Genomic DNA, 18258 nt, shown 5'->3' with positions numbered 1-18258 from the left:
TGCAGTGCGTATTATTATTTGTTATTACATTAATCAGTTTTCTGTAAAGCATTTAACTGCATATAAAAATTAAAGAGAATTTTGTGGAGGTCTGCAAAATTCTTGGAGGATGAAAAGGGGTCCACGCTCCCCGAAAAGGTTGGGAACCCCTGTCTTAACTAGATTGTGAACTCTACAGAATTGTCTCTTATGTGTATCTTGTACAGTGCTGTGAACATCTGGAAGCATTGTGAAAATGATTACAAGCAGAAGGAGTAGAATAGCTTACATACCATCTCTGTCTTTGACATCTGATCTATAATTACTTCTCCTTACTTGCACATACCTCAGCTTTTCTGGGATGAGTACAAAATCAAGATACAAAATGTAGAGATGTGATTTATCAAAGTTTTGCAACAAAACCAGTCTTTTAAATGGGAAAAATGCCAGCACAAACCTGGAGTACTTAGTTCACTGCAGCTAGATTTTGATAACTCCCACTTATATGTTTTATTTCTTGGTGCAGGTGATTTGAGGGGCAGGTACCAAAGACTTGAGTTGCCTTAGTAACAGCACTATTTATTATTTTTACGGTACTATGAGTCAGCAAGATCATTTATAGTCACCAAGTCCCTATGTAGAGCCATGGTGGGCCCTAGATGATGGACAGGAGAATTGAATGTGACTTAGGGTGCTCTTGCTGGCTTTCTGTTGCAACCTTTATGTTACATTATCCTATTCTCCCTCAGTAAATAGTGACTCATAAAAATAACAAGCCTCTCTTTGTTTCTATAACAGCAAATCTATTTATTTTGCACTCCAAGGAAACAAAATATAGGCTGCATTTGTCAGGTATTACCATGTGGCTACTCAAGTAGACATTACTGGGTTGAGCATTACTCATACAAAAAATGTGGGTAATTCTGTGTCTACATTAATTTGCAATTATCTAATTTTGTTATTTTCAGACTCATGAAGTTGAATTGTATACATTTGTGAAGCAGTTATTGTGTAAGGCTTCTTTTGAGAAACCTGCAATGCACACATTATATTTTTTATAAAATTATTACAATAAATTAAACACTGTGATTTCTCAGACTGCATCATGTGACCAAGAGTTTAAATCTTTTAAGGCACGGTCGACATATCATGTATTTTGGGGCCATTTGGATTTCTACAGCCACAGCTGAATCTCACTTGGTATGGACAAAATCTAAGCAAGCTTGAGCTCTTTCAAAACCTGTCTTAATCCAACCTTTTTTTGAGAAAGATTGCAATCTTTCAACTTTGTTTAGGACATCTGGCCCTAGGCAGATATAGGCCAGATAGAAACTTGACATCTGAATAATTTTATATTTTTCTAAGACTCATAAGATAGGCAGAGATTTGTTCATGTTTACTGTCCCTCCCTACTCCACTTTACAACCAAAGCCACTTGCATTAAAATCCAAAACAATCTGTTTAAAAATGTAAAGTCAGTGAGTGTCAAGCAAATCTGAATCAAAGGTAAAAATTCTGATTTTGACTCAATCCGAGTCAGTGGAGCGCACTGTTAGCCCGCGTTTGGCCACGTGTTTTCAACGCACTATTTTTACCCCTTATACAGTAAGGGGTAATAGCGCGTTGAAAACGCGTGACCAACCCCCCCCCCCCCCCCCCCCCGAAACTAATAGCACCCGCAACATGCAAATGCATGTTGATGGCCCTATTAATTATTCCCGTGCGATAAAGTAAAATGTGCAACCAAGCCGCACATTTTAATTTCTGCTGGCACCGGAAAAGTGTATAGAAAAGCAGAAAAAACTGCTTTTCTGTACACCCTCCGACTTAATATCATAGCGAATTATTAAAGGCGCTGACTACGCAATGATGCCTCATTTAGCTTTTATCATTAATGGCTCATCAATTATTTTTCTACAGCAGTACAAACGAGCTATAATTCACCCAGGTTTTGAAACAAGGTTTGTTTGATTATTCTGTTTTCAGGTTTGCCACCCGTCTCCCATCTTCCGTTTATTAGGAAGTTAACAGAGAGACTGATGGAGCAGCAGCTTTCTGAATTCTTAGAGAACATTCTGGCAAGTAGACAAACAGGCTTTTGCAGAAACACAGCACAAAGGCTGCACTTCTAACACGTCTAATGAGCTCAGTAAAAATATAGATTCAAGGGAACAATGTGACATAATTTCTTTAGATCTGTCTGCTGCCATAGACCACAAACAGATGTTAACACAGTTAGCGGGTCTCAGTTTTAAGGGAACAGCTCTTACTTGGTTCTCTTCCTTTTTACTACGCAGAACCCAACAGACAGGTTTGTTGGAAGAGAAGTTTATCCCAGTCTTGGGAACTGAATTCTGGAGTTTCCTAGGGATCTATACTTATTTTGCTCCTCTCTCCGCCTTGATAGAGTTCCAGGGTCTCTCATATGAGCTGTTTGCTGACAACATACAAATCGACCATCCTATGGATACTGTTCACGCTGAATCCACGGTTTATGCAAACATTTGTTTACAGGACATTGAACCCTGGCTGGCACAAAATAAGCTGAAACTAAATCATAGTTAGACCAAACTTTTATGGTTAAAAAGGCCACATTAACAAATAGATAGTCCCCAATTCCAGATTAGGTCACATGCCATCTCTCCAAGCGCTGAAGTAAACATTTTTGGAGTCTGGTTTCATTCGGCTTTAATGATGGGTAAACATGCCAAAGTCATAGTGAAAACTTGTTTTTTCCACCTGTGGAATATACAATATGGGGCGGATTTTAAAAGCCCTGCTCGCCGGCGGGCCTATTTTCCATAGGCCCGCCGGTGCGCACAGAGCCCCGGGACTCGCGTAAGTCCCGGGGTTTTTCGAGGGGGGCGTGTTGGGGGCAGGGCCGATCGACGTGGCGTTTCAGGGGCGGGCCCGGGGGCGTGGTTTCGGGCCGGGGCGGTCCGGGGGCATGGCCGCGCCCTCCGGAACCGCCCCCGGATCGCGTCTCCGCGTGCCAGCAGCCCGCTGGCGCGCGTGGATTTGCGTCTCCCTCCGGGAGGCATAAATCCAGGGATAAAGGTAGGGGGGGGTTTAGATAGGGCCGGGGGGGTAGGTAGAGGAAGGGAGGGGAAGGTGAGGGGAGGGCGAAAGGGAGTTCCCTCCGAGGCCGCTCCGATTTCGGAGCGGCCTCGGAGGGAATGGAGACAGGCTGCGCGGATCGGCGCGCACCGGCTGCCCAAAATCGGCAGCCTTGCGTGCGCCGATCCAGAATTTTAGCAGATACGCGCGGCTACGCGCGCATCTACTAAAATCCAGCGTACTTTTGTTGGCGCCTGGTGCGCCAACAAAAGTACGTGCTCGCGCTGTTTTATAAAATCTACCTCTATCTTTGTTCATATCTAGATAAAGATCCTTGCACTTTATTGCAGTCACTGGTCACAAACCATATTGACTATTGCAACTCTTTATTGATTGCCCTGCCTAAATATCAAATCCACCGACTTCAGTTGATTCAAAACACAGCTGCTCATTTGTTTACTAACACTAAAACCTATGATCATATACAGATAGTGCTTAAGATACTCCACTGGTTGCCTGTCACTGGCAGTCTGAAATTCAAGTTGTTGTATATAGTTTTCTGTATTTTTCCTGACCAGGCTCCATTGTATTTAGCAAAACTTATTTCTCAGAATCAGCCCAATCCTTGGCTCCTCACAGCAGCTCCAAGTATAATGGCAACTAAGCACAGAGCTTTTTCACAATATGGAATGCATTACCCATTACTCTCAGATTAGAAGTAGATTAAACAATGTAAAACTTTATTTTTTCTTAGCTTTTGCTTAATGTTATTGCTTAATGTCAAAGGTTTCCATGCACAGGAGGTGAGCCTAGTTTAATGCACTCTCTACCCAGCTGTTATCAAGCTAGGTCGAGAGTACAATGTACAAATCTCATCTTTATGTACCTTTCATCACTCCAAATCACATCAAATCTTCATGGATGTGACTGTGCATGTAAAACTGCCCTCCAAAACCTAGGCCACCACCAAAACCTCACCCCGAGTTACTAGTTGCCCCTCCTACAGTGGTATAAATTGTCTACTTATATAGGAGCCATATAAAGAGGTTCTCTCTCTCTCTCTCTCTCAGCAGCCCAAAAGTAATGTGGTAAAATAGCACACATTGCTGTATCTCAAAAATTGCCCTATCCATATTTTTTTTTATCACTGGTGCTATTCATGCAAAATTTATAGCAAAATGATAAATCTAGGTCTAAGTTCTAAACAGTGACTTTCAGCTAGTAACCCTAACTATAATAATAAGGACCCCAAAATCATATTTCTCCCTAATAAAGGCCTCTCCAGGTCAATTATTTTGTTTACTTTTAATTTTTTTATATCACACCAAGCTAAATTTAGTGTACATTACTTTCTGCTTCAGTGCAGGCATGGATTTAGACAAAGGCAACACAGGCAAATGCCTAGGGTGCCAAATGTTGAAGGCATCAGATACCTGGGCCAACAAGGAACCTGCTCCCACTTGCTTTCGAACTGTGACACTCTGGCCATCCCCCGATCCTGCTCTCATCTCCACTTTCCTGTCCTGGCTATGGTGTCAATATCTTAAAGCTGGTCCTGCTTCAGTGAACAGATAAAATCCAAATTAAGGAAAGAGAGATCTTAACTGTGGATTAAAGTGAATACATTGGTTGTGCATTACTTCTGGGAAAATTCTGCATTACAAAGCGTTCTGCATTTGTCCCACAGAACAAGGCGCAGAGACTAAGAAGCCGCAGCAAGGGCACTGGAGACCTGCATGGGCAAGAAGAGAGGAAAGAATAGGACTGGTGTCAGATTAAGTGAGAAAGGGGCAGTGGTAGACTGTCTTACGCAATCAGAAGAGAATTGGGAGAACTAGCATTGATCCACGAAGGCTGGAAGGGATGAACCTGCAGCATCATCCTTGGCCTGCATGCCCAAAGCAAATAACGGAACAGTTGGGGGTTCAGTGGAACCTGAACAAGTGAGGTAGACAACAAACTTGGGAAAGGTAGGAAAGAGCTGGGAGTGGCTTCTAAAAAGGGGGTGACAGACAGAGAGAAAGCTAAGGGATCTCGCTAAAGCAGAGGGCAGATAGAAAGTTAAGGGGTCTTGCTGGGGTAGGGGAGAGAACTGGGGGAGAAGGGGGTTTTCTATTTGTCTGCACCCAAAGAGCCAGGCCACGGGGAGGAGCAGACAGAAAGCTGGGGGTCCTACTAAAGGGCAGGGCAGAGAGAAAGCTAGGGGATCTTGCCTGGGTGAGGAGAGAGAACTGAGGGATGAAGAGAGAGTTGGAGAAGTGAAAATTAAATGGGGGAGGGGTGATGGAGAAAAAGCTGGGGGTCTTGTTGGGTTGGGGGGGGGGGAGTTTCAAGCCTGGGAGGAACAGAGAGTGAACGGAGGGTCTCCCTGAGAGAATGGAAGAGGTTGAGCTTAGGGGGCAGAGAAAGAAAGCTTGTAGGGAGAAACTGACTAGAGATGGGACAACCCTGGGAGGAGAGGGAGGTAGCGAACCAACTGGGACATTGACTTGAAGGGAGGAGAGATCAAGTATGAGGAAGGGGGTTCAAGCCATGTGGGAGGGATGGCAGGGGACGGTAATTGAGCCTGGGGAAAGGCGAGAACCATCTGAAGAGCTAGGCTTGATGATGGGCAAATTCTGCACACACAAAAAAATAAATAAAAACCTCTGCATCTTTGAGTAATAACTTTTGTCAGTATTGCATTACAAATGAATTGTTACTCAGACAGATTATACTGTGTTATCTAAACAAAGTCAGAAAAATTTTGCAGAACGTTAAAATATTTTGCATGGAATTTATATATATATATATATTTTTATTTTTTTTTGAGCCAAATTTGTAACATTTTGGCACCGAATTCTTCCAGGAGAAGAGCCGAGCACGAGTTCAGGAGGCAGGAAGGCTGCACAGCGTCAGCGCGGGCTGGCACCTCGCCTGGAGGCCGCGACCCCCCTCCTTTATCGGAGCGGGCGGGGCGCGCTGCCCTCCTTCGATCCCACAGGTAAGAGAGAGCACAGCAGAGCCCCGGGCCAGTTTTACTTCGCCGTCTCCCCTCCTCGCGGTGGAACGTGAGGAATTCAGCGGATGGGACGTAACTTTTTCGTTTGGTGTTTTTTTTTCTTTCTATTTCTCTGCCTGTGGGTTTCTCGGAGGCGAGCAGGAGGGGTAGAGCTGCAGAACTGGTTGGACGCGGGGAGGGAAGAAGAAGCGACGGGGTGCGGCAGGGCGTGGGAAGCCAGGTTGGAGGAGAGCTGCGGCCGCTCCCCTCGGACGTAGCTGGGCAGCAGCGAGCGGCGCGGCACACGGAGCTTTCTCTCTCCCTCTCCCTGCTGAAGGCGGCGGTGCGTATCGGGCAGACCCGCTTGGAAAGTTATCGAAGTAAATTTTTTTTAAGGAGGGAGGGGGGGAAGTCACGCGCGAGGTTTTCTCCGTCGTTTTTGGCGCATAAAAGTTCGCGTGGGAGGAAGCCGGGAAGGGGGGGGGTTGCACGTATCATCGACTTGTGGCCAGTTTTACTCGGGAGCGTGGGGTGGGGGTGAGGCGCCCAGTTCCGCCCTGACAGGGACTGGGAGCCACTATTGCTTCCACCAGGTTTGCCTGGAAAATTTGGAAACAACGCGCGCTTATTCCATCGCAGACCAAAAATGCTTTGCTTGGCTTGTGCGCGTTTCCAAAAGTGACGAGGGAAAAAACCTCACGTCAAAGGCTTCTCTGTCTGACAGAGGGCGTGCGTGGTCTTGCTGTACCAGAGTGAATATTACTAATGTCCTTTGGCCATGCTTATTGCTGCATCAAACGTGGGGAAGGGTCCCCATCACTCTTGGAAGTGAAAGACACTGCAGTTTGGATGACAGGAATCGGCTCTTGTACAGTAGGTGCCGTGTGCATATTAAGAGCAGAAAAAAAAAACAACCCTCATGTCGCTTAGGTCATTTATAAGGCCAATGCAGGAACCATAAGCGCGGCATGAATTCAACACCAGCATAAGGCGCTATTCCTTTAGTAACTGCTACTGCATCGTAGCACAACCCTTGATGATTGGTTCTGACTGCTATCTTAATTCATCAGTGAGCTTTTAAAGATAGGGGAAGGTTGAAAATACCCCAAAGCATCTTCTGTTGTGTTTTATGTCATGTTTGGTAAACTGACAATTTGAAAATCACTGGCTAAAAGCAGCATCTTGGTACCTCAGTATTAATTATAGTTATTTATTTGTAATGCATTTCTTTTGGGCCTGCAGTTGTGTTAGGACCAGGATGTGGCACAGCCCAGAGTCTAGTGCTTGTTTACGGTTGCTGCAGCAGGAAGATATGCTAGCTAATCCACACATCAACACAGGCTGGTTTGTTTTTTTTCAATTTGCTTTTTAATTTTTTATTAACCCTCTGTGTGCTTCCTCAAGGAAATATGTACTGTAACATGCTGACACTGTAAGAAGAATCAACAAACGTGAGGCCGGTGGGAAGGTTATCACCTATAGTTTCTCCATGGGCAAGTCAAGAAAGGTTAAAGGTTCCTCACTAGTGCAAAAATCTCCCCCCCCCCCCCCTCCAAGTTTTTCCTATTTCCCTTAGTTCCCTTTCTTAGAGATATAGAAAGAAGGAGCAGCGGCTCTAGGCTCCAGCGATTCTGGGGCAGGGGGAGAAACCACATATGTAAGAACCGGCTCCCATGCAAGGTCCTGAAGCTACCCCACCTTTTAATTCAGCCTTTTGAAGAAAGGTGAAGGGAACCTGCATTCAGTTACAGCTCTCTCTCTCTCTCTCTCTGCTGCTGTTCTAGCCTCTACCCTGCGAATCAGGCTGCAGGGAGCAGGAGGGGAAGGAGGGGAGGCCAGACTTAGCAAGCAGGTGAAAGAAGAGGTGGTGGGCACGGAAGAGAGTAGGGTGGACAACTTTTCCACAGACTTGGTCTGGTCACTGGATGGGGAGTGGGAAGGGGCCCCCTCATTTGCATACATTTGCTCCCAATGCCCTTGAACCTGCATTCACGCTGAGTACCTCCCAGTTCCTGCTTTTCATGCTCTCTTACTCACATACGCACATTCTCTTTCTCTCTCCCTTTCTGTCTCATACAGCTCTCTCTCTCTCACCCCCTTCTCATTTAGACCGGCCCTCCCCATATGAAATTCAATTGTACGCAGTGCCAAGACAGAAATGGAGTACAAGTCCGACGCCCCATCACCCTGTGTCTTCACAGCCTGTTCCTCCATGGCATCCCAGCTCTGTTAATATTATGGACAGTCAGATACATGAACTCCTAGTCCAGTTCAGCATCTCCTTCCATTAGCTGCATAGCACCATGGCTGATTGGCTGACGCATCTGCCCCTCACCCAACGGGAATCAAATGACTGGAGGATTGCTGCATGACAGCTGTTTTCCTCCTTTGGCCACTTCGATGGGACGTGTTGGAGTCTGCCGATCATCCCCCTTCCTACTGAATGCCGGGATAGGCAAGGCTCTTTGTAGCAGACCGGACTGTACCATTTGTTTAAAAACCGGTCTGTCTGGTCCAAAACCAGGCAGTTGGCCACCCTAGAAGAGACGGAAGTTGGAGTAGTACGAGAAAGCAGTCACTATGTTTGATCCCTCCACCTTCTCTTTAATCAAACCAAAGATGATTTTGAGATAATTCCTAGAGGGAGTGATGGGCCTATAGAAGATTTCCATCTTTAGACGAAGATGCTTGGATGTGGTTACGTAGCCAGCCTATACAAAGACTTTGATGAATTTTGGAAGTCTGCAACTGGTGGTATTCCACAGCTGGAAGAGAAGGTATTAATTTCAGTTCATAGAGGCACTGATGACTCGTACTAGTGCTGTTTTAAGACTTGTGTTAATTCAGCCCCTTTTATCTCTTAGCATGGGCACAAAATACTTTCCCTGTAATTAACAGAACAACAAGTTGCTGCCGCTGATGGCATTTTCAGCAATACATAAGCTTATATACTCAGAAAAACAAGGGCATTTTCAAGAAAATATAAAAAGGATTATTGCATTATTTCAATTCAAAATAAAAGTGGTATCACACAGTTAAAAGTTTGTAACATATAGTATGTCTTGATAAATTATTTTTTGTAGTTGGTAAATTTTGTTCTTATTCTTTAACAAACAGCATGAATAGTTTTCAATAAAAAATTGATTCATTTGAATGTTTATGAAAATTTGCCTTAGGTAACCAGGGGCACCAATTCCTATCTATACTATTCAGTACAATATGCAAATATATAAAGCAGACAGTGATAAGTAATTACTGGAATAGTATGAAATTATTGCATAGTACAGTGGTTCTCAATCTTTTTTTTTGGCTGGGACATACCTTACAGATGGTCCTTACATGCGTGACACACTGAACATGTGATCATCACGGGGCTAAATACAAACATACACTGCATCCACAGGAACTCCCTCGACCCCCAACAATGGGTGCAGAGCAGAACTAGGGCATTACCTATACAACTTAACTTACAAAAAAGATATTCTGGTTCTTATAACATCTCAGTAAAAGCAAAACAAACTCCCTTTACTACCAGGCACAATAGCCCTCCTTAAGAAAAGACAGTAATTTACCACAAATGCATATCCTATTGAGAAAACAACAAATAAGACTGATACAAATGCTTATATGCTAGTAAAATTCCTCACCTCGGTCACACACACAGAACTGACCTTCACCAAGTACAGAAAAACCACAACTTATAAACGTAGAGACAGAAACTGGAATGGAAAACCAAAAAGCCACTTTACAAGTAATGCAAACTTGAAGAAATGGAAAGAGAAATATAGCACATAACATAGTCCCAGGATCTGGATTAATGCACACAAACAAATCTGTATTATGGAACACACTCAAACAGTAACAACCCTATCTATGAAAAGGCAACACTACAAATATTAAACCAGGCCCTAAACACTAATCACCTCCTATTAGGAAAACAGAACAAGCCAAGCTGCTATAGATCCCCATAAGAAATAATTGTAAAGTTGTACTAATAAATGTTACAAAACAGCTGATGAACAGAATAACATCCAACGATTAAAAACTCATAAAAATTATTTAAAATTGTCCAAATATCAATAATCTATTTCAAAACAGCAGACTCGTCACATAATACCCAATAATTAAAATGGCAGTCAATCAAGAAAAATAAACTTAAAAAGCCACTTTCCTTACCCTCTCTAGCAACTCTCCTACTCCTTTCCCTTGCAGGCCAAAAGCACACACCAGAAGCAGCAAGGGCTGCTGAAGCTCTGTCCTCACAGTCCTCTTCCTTAGGGCCCACAATCAGTCACTTACACTCACAGCCCAATTAGACCCCACGACCAGTCTCTGTGTCACACACACCAGAAACCTCCCTGACCAGTCTCTTTTCCTCACACACACCAGACGCCTCCATGACCAGTCTCTCTCTCTCATACACACTAGTCATCTCCCTGACCATTCTCTCTCTCTCAGAAACACATCACCTCTGACCAATCTCACACTCAATCACACACATGCTCTCTCACTTACATACAAGTTCTCAATCACACACAAATGCTTTCGCTCCCATTCTACCACACACACAAGCTCTCACTCATGCATCCAGGCTCCCAGTCTCTCACCCACACCTAGGCTCCCAGTTTCTCACACACACACAAGCACCCACACTCAGGCTCCCAGTCTCTCATACACACAAGCACCCAGGCTCCCAGTCTCTCACACACACACAAACACCCATGCCTAGGCTCCCAGTCTCTCTCTCACACACACACAAACACCCACACCTAGGCTCCTAGTCTCTCACACACACACACAAACACCCACACCTAGGCTCCTAGTCTCTCACACACACGCACAAACACCCACACCTAGGTTCCCAGTCTCTCACACAAACACCCACACCTAGGTTCCCAGTCTCTCATAAACACCCACACCTAGGCTCCCAGTCTCTCACACACACACACACACACAAACACCCACATCTAGGCTCCCATTCACACATGCATGCACTGGGCCTCACCACCAAATCTCTTCTTCCTTCGCCGCAGGGATGGGCTCCAGTTCTACTGTGGCTTTACTCTGGCAGGCCTTCCTTTTGGCCGCCACGGGGATGAGCTCCCATGGTGGCCTTGCTTCGCAGGGTTGGGCTTCCTTTTTGCCGCTATGGGGATGAGCTCCTGTGGCGATTTTGCTTCACGGGGACGAGCTTCTTCGCTATTGAATGCCCCTTCTTCCTGCCCCACCAGCCAATCAGAGGCTTCCTCCCTTCTTCCTACTCCCTCTGGCAGGAAGAAGGGAAGAGGCTTCCCATTGGCCTGTGGGGGCTGGAAGAAGGGAGGAGGCTTCCCATTGGTTCACGGGGGCTGGAAGAAGGGAGGCTTCCCATTGGCCTGTGGGGGCTGGAAGAAGGGAGGAGGCTTCCCATTGGCTCACGGGAGCTGGAAGAAGGGAGGCTTCCCATTGGCCCGAGGGGGCAGGAAAAAGGATATCCGGGGCAGTAGGACACCGGGAGCTGCAACACACCTGCCGGTGCTTGGTGACAGCTGGTGTGTCATGACACATCGATTGAGAATCGCTGGCAAAGTAGATGGTAGCAGATAAAGACTAATCGGTCTATTCAAGTCGACCCAGGTAAAAAGTCCACACAGCCAAGGATATATCCCAGCTGTAAGCCATAGGTGTTTGATTACTTATAGCAGGGAGGGTGAACCTGCAGCTCTTTTATATGCAAAATGTGGCTCTTGCCCTTATGTCCCTATTGCAACTGAGCACCCTAAGAAGGAAAGAGCCGGAACAGGAAGCACACACAGTGAAACATAGCAGAGAGGAGGCTTTCTGCTCCCTGCTCCAGACCCTTCGAGCTTGTCCTGCTGACTGTAGTGGAAACAGGAGGGAGGTGTGGGAGCGGGGAACAGAGGCTTTTCTCTGCTTTGCCCCCTTGTCTGTAACCAGCAGCACGGGAGGGCAGGGGGTAAGGCTAGAGCTGATAGGAGAGCAAAGAAAAGCCAGTCCATTCCCTACTCCAACCTCCAACCTCCACCCCACCAAACCTGCTACCTTGAGTAGAGGGCATGTTTCTGTTCTGCTCTCTGGAGGGGAGAGGCTAGAGTGAAAAATGCCCCAGGCCCAGCAAATCACTGTACCGCCAGGACTCAGGCTTCAGCTAATAACAGAAGGTAGGAGGGTCTTAGCCAGAACTCCAGTCAAGCCAGAATGATTTTTGATGAAGGAAGGTGGGGGAGAGAGAATAATATGTGGTGAATGCTGGGGGGAGGTGAGGGGTAGGAAAAGTGGTGCAAGAGGGTATGTATGCTTGGGGAAGTAAGGGGTTGAATGGTTCCAGGAGGGAATGACATTCAAAAGGTTGAATGTTGAAGAGTTGAGCACGGGGATTGATTAGTGGAGGATAGCACAAGGTGGAGCTAAATTCTGCAGGGGGGATGAAAAGGGGGTGAATATCATCTCCCTACCTATCTACCTGAAAGCAGCGGTACAAACTGGACTGGCTGGGACCTTATTCCTCCCTAAAGTCCATGCTGCCACATGTTCTGCAGCAGGTATGATAGGACCAGGGCTAGGATGGAGGGAATGGAGAGAAGGATAGATGGTTGGGGTAGCAGATTACACAAAAATCATGTGGAAAAGGAGACTGCACATGAAATAGTGCAGAGGGAGCTAAGCGGACATGAGAGCATCAGGAGTGGGGGTAGAAAGGGGTTTGAAAGAACTGGGGGAAAGGCAGTAGAGGAGACACAAGAGAGGCTGGATAAGAGGGTGCATGTGAAAGTAAGTCAAAGGTGGTGAATGTGTGCGTGTGTGTGTGCCAGAATGTTGTTAGTGTAAGAGTGGGGTAGAAATTGTGAGGATGTATATAAGAGGGAAGGAGAATGACAGAACCAGAAGCAGCAGGGGATGGGGGTGGCAAGGATAAGTTATAAAAGGGGAGAGTGAAGGTAAAAAAAAAACCTGAACTGGTGATGGAGGCAAGGGGAAGGGCTAAACTGAGAGCCAGAGGTATGAAGAGTGAGAAGGCAAGAGTACCAGAAGTGTGATTGGGAAGGGGGAATGTTTGAGAGAGAGACACAGAGGTGATGGGAGGGGTGTGTGCAAGATCCAGAAGGGGTAATGGCATCAGAGAAGAAATCCCAGAGAGTCCGGGATATCTGTTAAGAATCTTATAGAAATCAGCATTTAAACCATCCAGACACAGTGCTTTATGGCTCTTGCTAATCTTAATGTTATTAACTATTTCTTGTAATGAAATGGGCTTGTTAATCAAATCTAGCTGTTCCTCTGATATCTGTGGGATTTCTAGACCATGAAAGAATTCTACTTCTTCTTTTTCACCTCCTCTTCTATCATCCATGTATAATTTTTGATAAAATTCACAAAATATATTACATATGTCTTTACTCTGGGACACTAAGTTAACTTTATCATCTTTTAACCTTTCAAATAAACATCTTTCCTCTGCTTAATCTCACCAGGTTTGCAAGGAGCTTTCCTGCTTTATTGCCATGTCTGAAAAATATGTCAATAATCCTGCTATTCAGGCTACTATTTCCTCACCATGTATATTTATACTCAATAATCAAGCAAATGAGGAATATCAAACTTTTCACTTTACTTTAAATTTTCATTTAAACCCCAGGGAATTAGTATCAGAATGTACTGTATTCAATCCTTTTGACTCTTGCCCTTACAGGGCTGCAACCAAATTCATGGTGGAACAGCACTTCATTTTTAACCTCATTTACTAGTTCCCATTGGCAAAATATTTTTATTATTATTTTAAAATTGTATATTACTTTACTTAAATCACTTATCTTTTAAAATATTCCGTGCAAACACTGTCACCTCCTCTCGTGACTGCAAGTCCCAGAGTGCTTATTGATATTAATTCAATCGCTTTATTTTTGTATTTTTGTAGCAATTTTTGTTTTTGTAGCAATTAAAAACTCTTCAACCTCCTAACATTGCAATGTTTCGGCAGCCTATATCGCCTGCTTCAGGGGATTCTTCCTAGCAATTAAAAACAAAACACACTTAATAACACTCTTCCCTTCAAAGCGATACATTATATTCTGCAATACCCAATGACAACTTAGAAAAACGGGACTCACTCATTTCATCGGCCGCTCCCGGCTCCTCCCTGCAGCACAAAAACAAAACGGCGTCTCCTCGCTCCAAGTTTCTCTTCCGGATGTTCTGTTTTTAAACAGCCCTCCTGCCTCGATGGTCCAGAAGAAGTCCAAGGTCAAGTGCCAGAGGGTCATCACTTACCAGTCCAAGGTCACACACCAAGAATCACTGCTTGCCAATCCAAAATCTGATACCAAGGAATCACTGAGACAAGACAGGAACCAAAGCACAAGACTCACCAAAGCAAGCAGACTCAAAGAACACTTGAGCCGAAAAATCTTGAAAAATCAAAACTTTCTGATCTTTATATTTAAGAACCTTAAATTTCTTGTATGCGGCAACAATTTGTGATTTTTGAGCCGAATTTAAGAACCGAGCAATCGCTATTCTCGGATGGACACCCCCGCAGCCTTCAGCTCAACTCTGTGAACTCTTTCAGTAATGAGATTGCCTTCTGAACTAGGCAATTTCAATTCTCTCGGCAACCAGCCTTCCAGTAAAGGTAGGAGTTCGTCCTCTGGAATATTGTTAGAGAAGCCAAGAAACCTCAGGTTATTTCTTCTTGACCTGTATTCAAGGTCTTCTAATTTATTTTCACTTGCCGCCAGTGCTTTTTCCAGCACATTGACTTTCCTTGTAAGCATGAGCGTGTCATCTTCAACTGAGGATATCCTGCCTTTGGCGATTTCCATTGTCCTTCCAATTTCGTCCATAATGTCTTTCAGCTCCGATAAGTTTGAATTAATGACTTCAAATTTAGCATCCAGCACATTGACCACCACTTGAATCAGTTTTGAAACCACTTGGCCATCAATGTTGAGACCTCTCAAAGTATCTTGCTTGTCGGCCATTTTGGCTTCTGTCATTTTACCTTTCTACTTCTCCTTTGGAGGCTTTTTAGTGGACATCACTGTGATTTCTCTTTTACCACCATGGTAAACAAACGTAAATGAACTTATTGACTTTAAAATCTCACAGAAAATTGCTCCAAATCGCAATAAGTTTTCAAAAAACTGGGGAGGGGAACTGGTGGCACCTGGAGCTCTATTGATTACAACTCACCAGGCTTACCACATCACGTGATCTCTCTGGGGGCCTCTTTTTGTTTGGTTTTTTTTCAGCTACATCCTGATAGAAGGTGAGAAGAGGGTGTTATTTGAAATGTCCAGTGCTGGATATCCATTGTGAAACTGCGGGATAGAAGAAATTTCAAAGAAACAAACAAATAAATAAATGTCTGCTATTCTGTGACTTTAAGCATTTCTACAAGGAGGTGGTGGTGCTGGTGATGGTGGTGGGAAGGGGGGGAGGGCACGGGGGAAGCAACACAAATGTATTGGCCCCAGGGCACCATATATCTTTGCTGTATCAGTACTGTATCTCTCTATTCCTTTTTAGCAAGCTATCTTGGTCCCCACCTCACCATGAGAGTGAGTTTCCTCTGGTTGCTGCGCTATTACCACAAGAAAGGGAGAGAAATGAAGCAAAGCTTGGGAAACAGGCTTTTTTTTTTTTTTTGCAGGGTAACACTTGGCCGGTGCTTTGCATGTCCTTCAGGTTTAGAACCACTGCCACTGTACATGAGCATGTTAAACCAAACTAACCTGATCAATATCTACTCACCTGTTGGGAAACATTTGAAGCTACAGTACCAACAAGGTGTCACTATCCTGCTATTGTTATAAAAGATACAGGTTGATTTTGATCACTGCTGCTACTATAGTCTCTCATAGAAAATACTGTGTCAGAGACAGGAGTGCCAGGAATGTACAGCAGTGAGAATGAATAAAACTGCAGCAAGCCACATTGGTAGGGAGGTGCACCACACCGGTTGCATTGGCATCATTAGAGGCAGGCCAAATCTGGTGTGCCAGTAGTATCAATGGGGATTTTGGTGCTATGGCGGCAGTAGCAGCAAGGGGGACAACATTGGTCACATTGTGCTTCATAGCCATTATGGGTAGTGTACTGCTTGGGTGGTGCCAGGCATCCTGTGAGCTGCAGCGATTGCTGATATAATACAGCAAGAGAAAGGCACTATAGTGGTGACAATAGGAGAATTAAAGGTGGATCAGCATTCAAGGTAAGAAATTGCATCAACTTTGGAGGGAATATTAGAAGGGATCAGCTGTGTGAGAGAAAGAGGGGGCCATCAGCACCAGCAATATGTGTGAGTGAGGGGATTGGTACCAGGGGTTACTAAAAGATCAGCAAAAAGAACAGGTTTAAGAAATATAAAAGATCCCAAAAAGAGGAACACAGGGAAGAATATCTGGTGAAACTGAGGGAGACGAAGAAAGAAATCAAGAAAGCAAAACGTCAGGTGGAAGAAAGGATTGCCAAAGAGGTAAAGCGAGGTGAGAAAATATTTTTCAGATATATCAGAGAAAGGAGAAAGTTCCGAAGTGGTATAGTGAAACTGAAAGGTGACAAAGATCAATGTGTGGAGACAGACAAAGAAATGGCCGAAATATTAACAAATACTTCAGTTTGGTGTTCACTAAAGAAGACTCTGGAGAAGGACTGTCGCTAGTTAACAAGACTGTAGATGGGGGTGGAGTTGACGAAACTCCATTTACAGAAGATAATGTATGGGAAGAGCTAGGAAAACTGAAAGTAGACAAGGCTATGGGGCCAGATGAGACACATCCCAGGATATTGAGGGAGCTCAGAGATGTGCTGGCAGGTCCGCTGAAGGACCTGTTCAATAGATTCCTGGAAACAGGAGTGGTGTCACAAGATTGGAGAAGAGCGTTGGTGTCCCATTTCACAAGAGTGGGAGCAGAGAGGAGGCTGGAAACTACAGGCCAGTTAGTGTCACCTCAGTGGTGAAGGAAAGTATAGTGAACTATCTATAATCTGGTGGGATGCTCGACCCAAGGCAGCATAGATTCACCAGATGAAGGTCCTGTCGCACAAATCTGATTGATTTTTTTTGATTGGCTGACTAGAGAATTGGATCAGGGAAGAGCACTCGACATGATTTACTTGGATTTTAGTAAAGCTTTTGATATGGTGCCAAGGTAGTAGTGTGGATTGCAAACTGGTTGACTGACAGAAGACAGCATGTATTGGTAAATGGAACCTGCTCTGAAAAAAGAACGGTGTTAAGTGGAGTGCCATAGGGATCGCTTTTGAGACCAATTCTGTTCAATATCTTTGTGAGTAACCTGGCGGAGGTGATAGAAGAGTAAAGTTTGTCTATTTGTGGATGATGCTAAGATCTGCAACAGAGTGGACACGTCTGAAGGAGTAGAGAGAATGGCACAGTGCAGCAGATACTGGCATAAGCTTGCTGGGCAGACTGGGGGGGGATCATTTGGTCCTTTTCTGCCATCATTTCTATTTGTTCAGTTTTCTAGTAAATAGTAATGTGCATCTCTAAATATGGTATGGTTTTACTGTTTCCCGCGGGGAAAGTTTTTACAATCCAGCTGGCTAAAAACTGAAAAATATACTATGAATATGTGGGGAGGGGGAAAGGAAGAGGTCAGGGAGAGAGGACAGAAAGGGAATTGAGATTAGATCCAAGGGTGGGTTACTGCTCTCCCCTCATAATCTGAATCTTCTCTTGAAGTTTTGATTCTGTTGAAGTCTTCAGTGAAAAAATAACTAGAAATTCTGTATTTACAAAAGTATTGCTGCAATAAAGTTATTAATCTGAGCACAAATGTTTTGAAGGTTTCAGCTAGTAATTTATTAATATTATTAAGAAAAATTTCTGTTGTGCTTTTCACCAATGCCTATTACTAGGTATGCAGGTGGTTTACAAAACTTGTGACTTGCTGTCTGCCACTCCATACCTGAGATTTCAGTATGATTATAAGGATACCAAGATTAGATTATGTACACATGATAATTATGAAATAATAATAAAAAAAGATTATATTTAAATTGCAAACTATAGTGGACTTTAATTTTTTTGGTGTGCATATAATTTCTATTTTCAAAATTGAATTCATCAACTCCGTAAACAGGGATACTCAAATCAGTCCTACAGGTCCCCCGTTCCCCCCCCCCCCCCCCAGCCAATTGGGTTTTCAGGATATCTCTAATGAATATGCATAAGAAATATTTGCCTACACAGGAGGTAGTGCATGCAAATAAATCTCATG

At 44.3% G+C, this 18258-nt stretch overlaps 1 protein-coding gene across 5 annotated transcripts in view; it reads left to right on the top strand.

Annotated features, from left to right (window-relative positions):
* The first annotated feature begins 6144 nt into the window (after positions 1-6144).
* The window catches only part of LOC115089880 (galectin-3-like), a 72592-nt gene continuing 60478 nt past the window's right edge, over positions 6145-18258 (top strand). Inside the window, exon 1 of one of the 5 annotated variants that reach the window (XM_029598278.1) lies at positions 6145-6396. Coding sequence is in view for 2 of the 5 variants with exons in the window: in XM_029598275.1 (XP_029454135.1) it covers positions 7275-7360 (86 nt within the window). In the remaining 3 variants the exon portion in view is untranslated. Of the gene's footprint in view, positions 6397-7259; positions 7361-8728; positions 8794-15692; positions 15803-18258 lie in introns of those variants that run through there. The other 4 variants (XM_029598277.1, XM_029598275.1, XM_029598276.1 and 1 more) reach the window with 4 other exon arrangements.

The sequence above is a fragment of the Rhinatrema bivittatum genome, chromosome 4 (assembly GCF_901001135.1).
Source record: "Rhinatrema bivittatum chromosome 4, aRhiBiv1.1, whole genome shotgun sequence".
Lineage (NCBI taxonomy): Eukaryota > Metazoa > Chordata > Amphibia > Gymnophiona > Rhinatrematidae > Rhinatrema > Rhinatrema bivittatum.
This window is presented reverse-complemented; position numbering and strand designations above follow the sequence as displayed.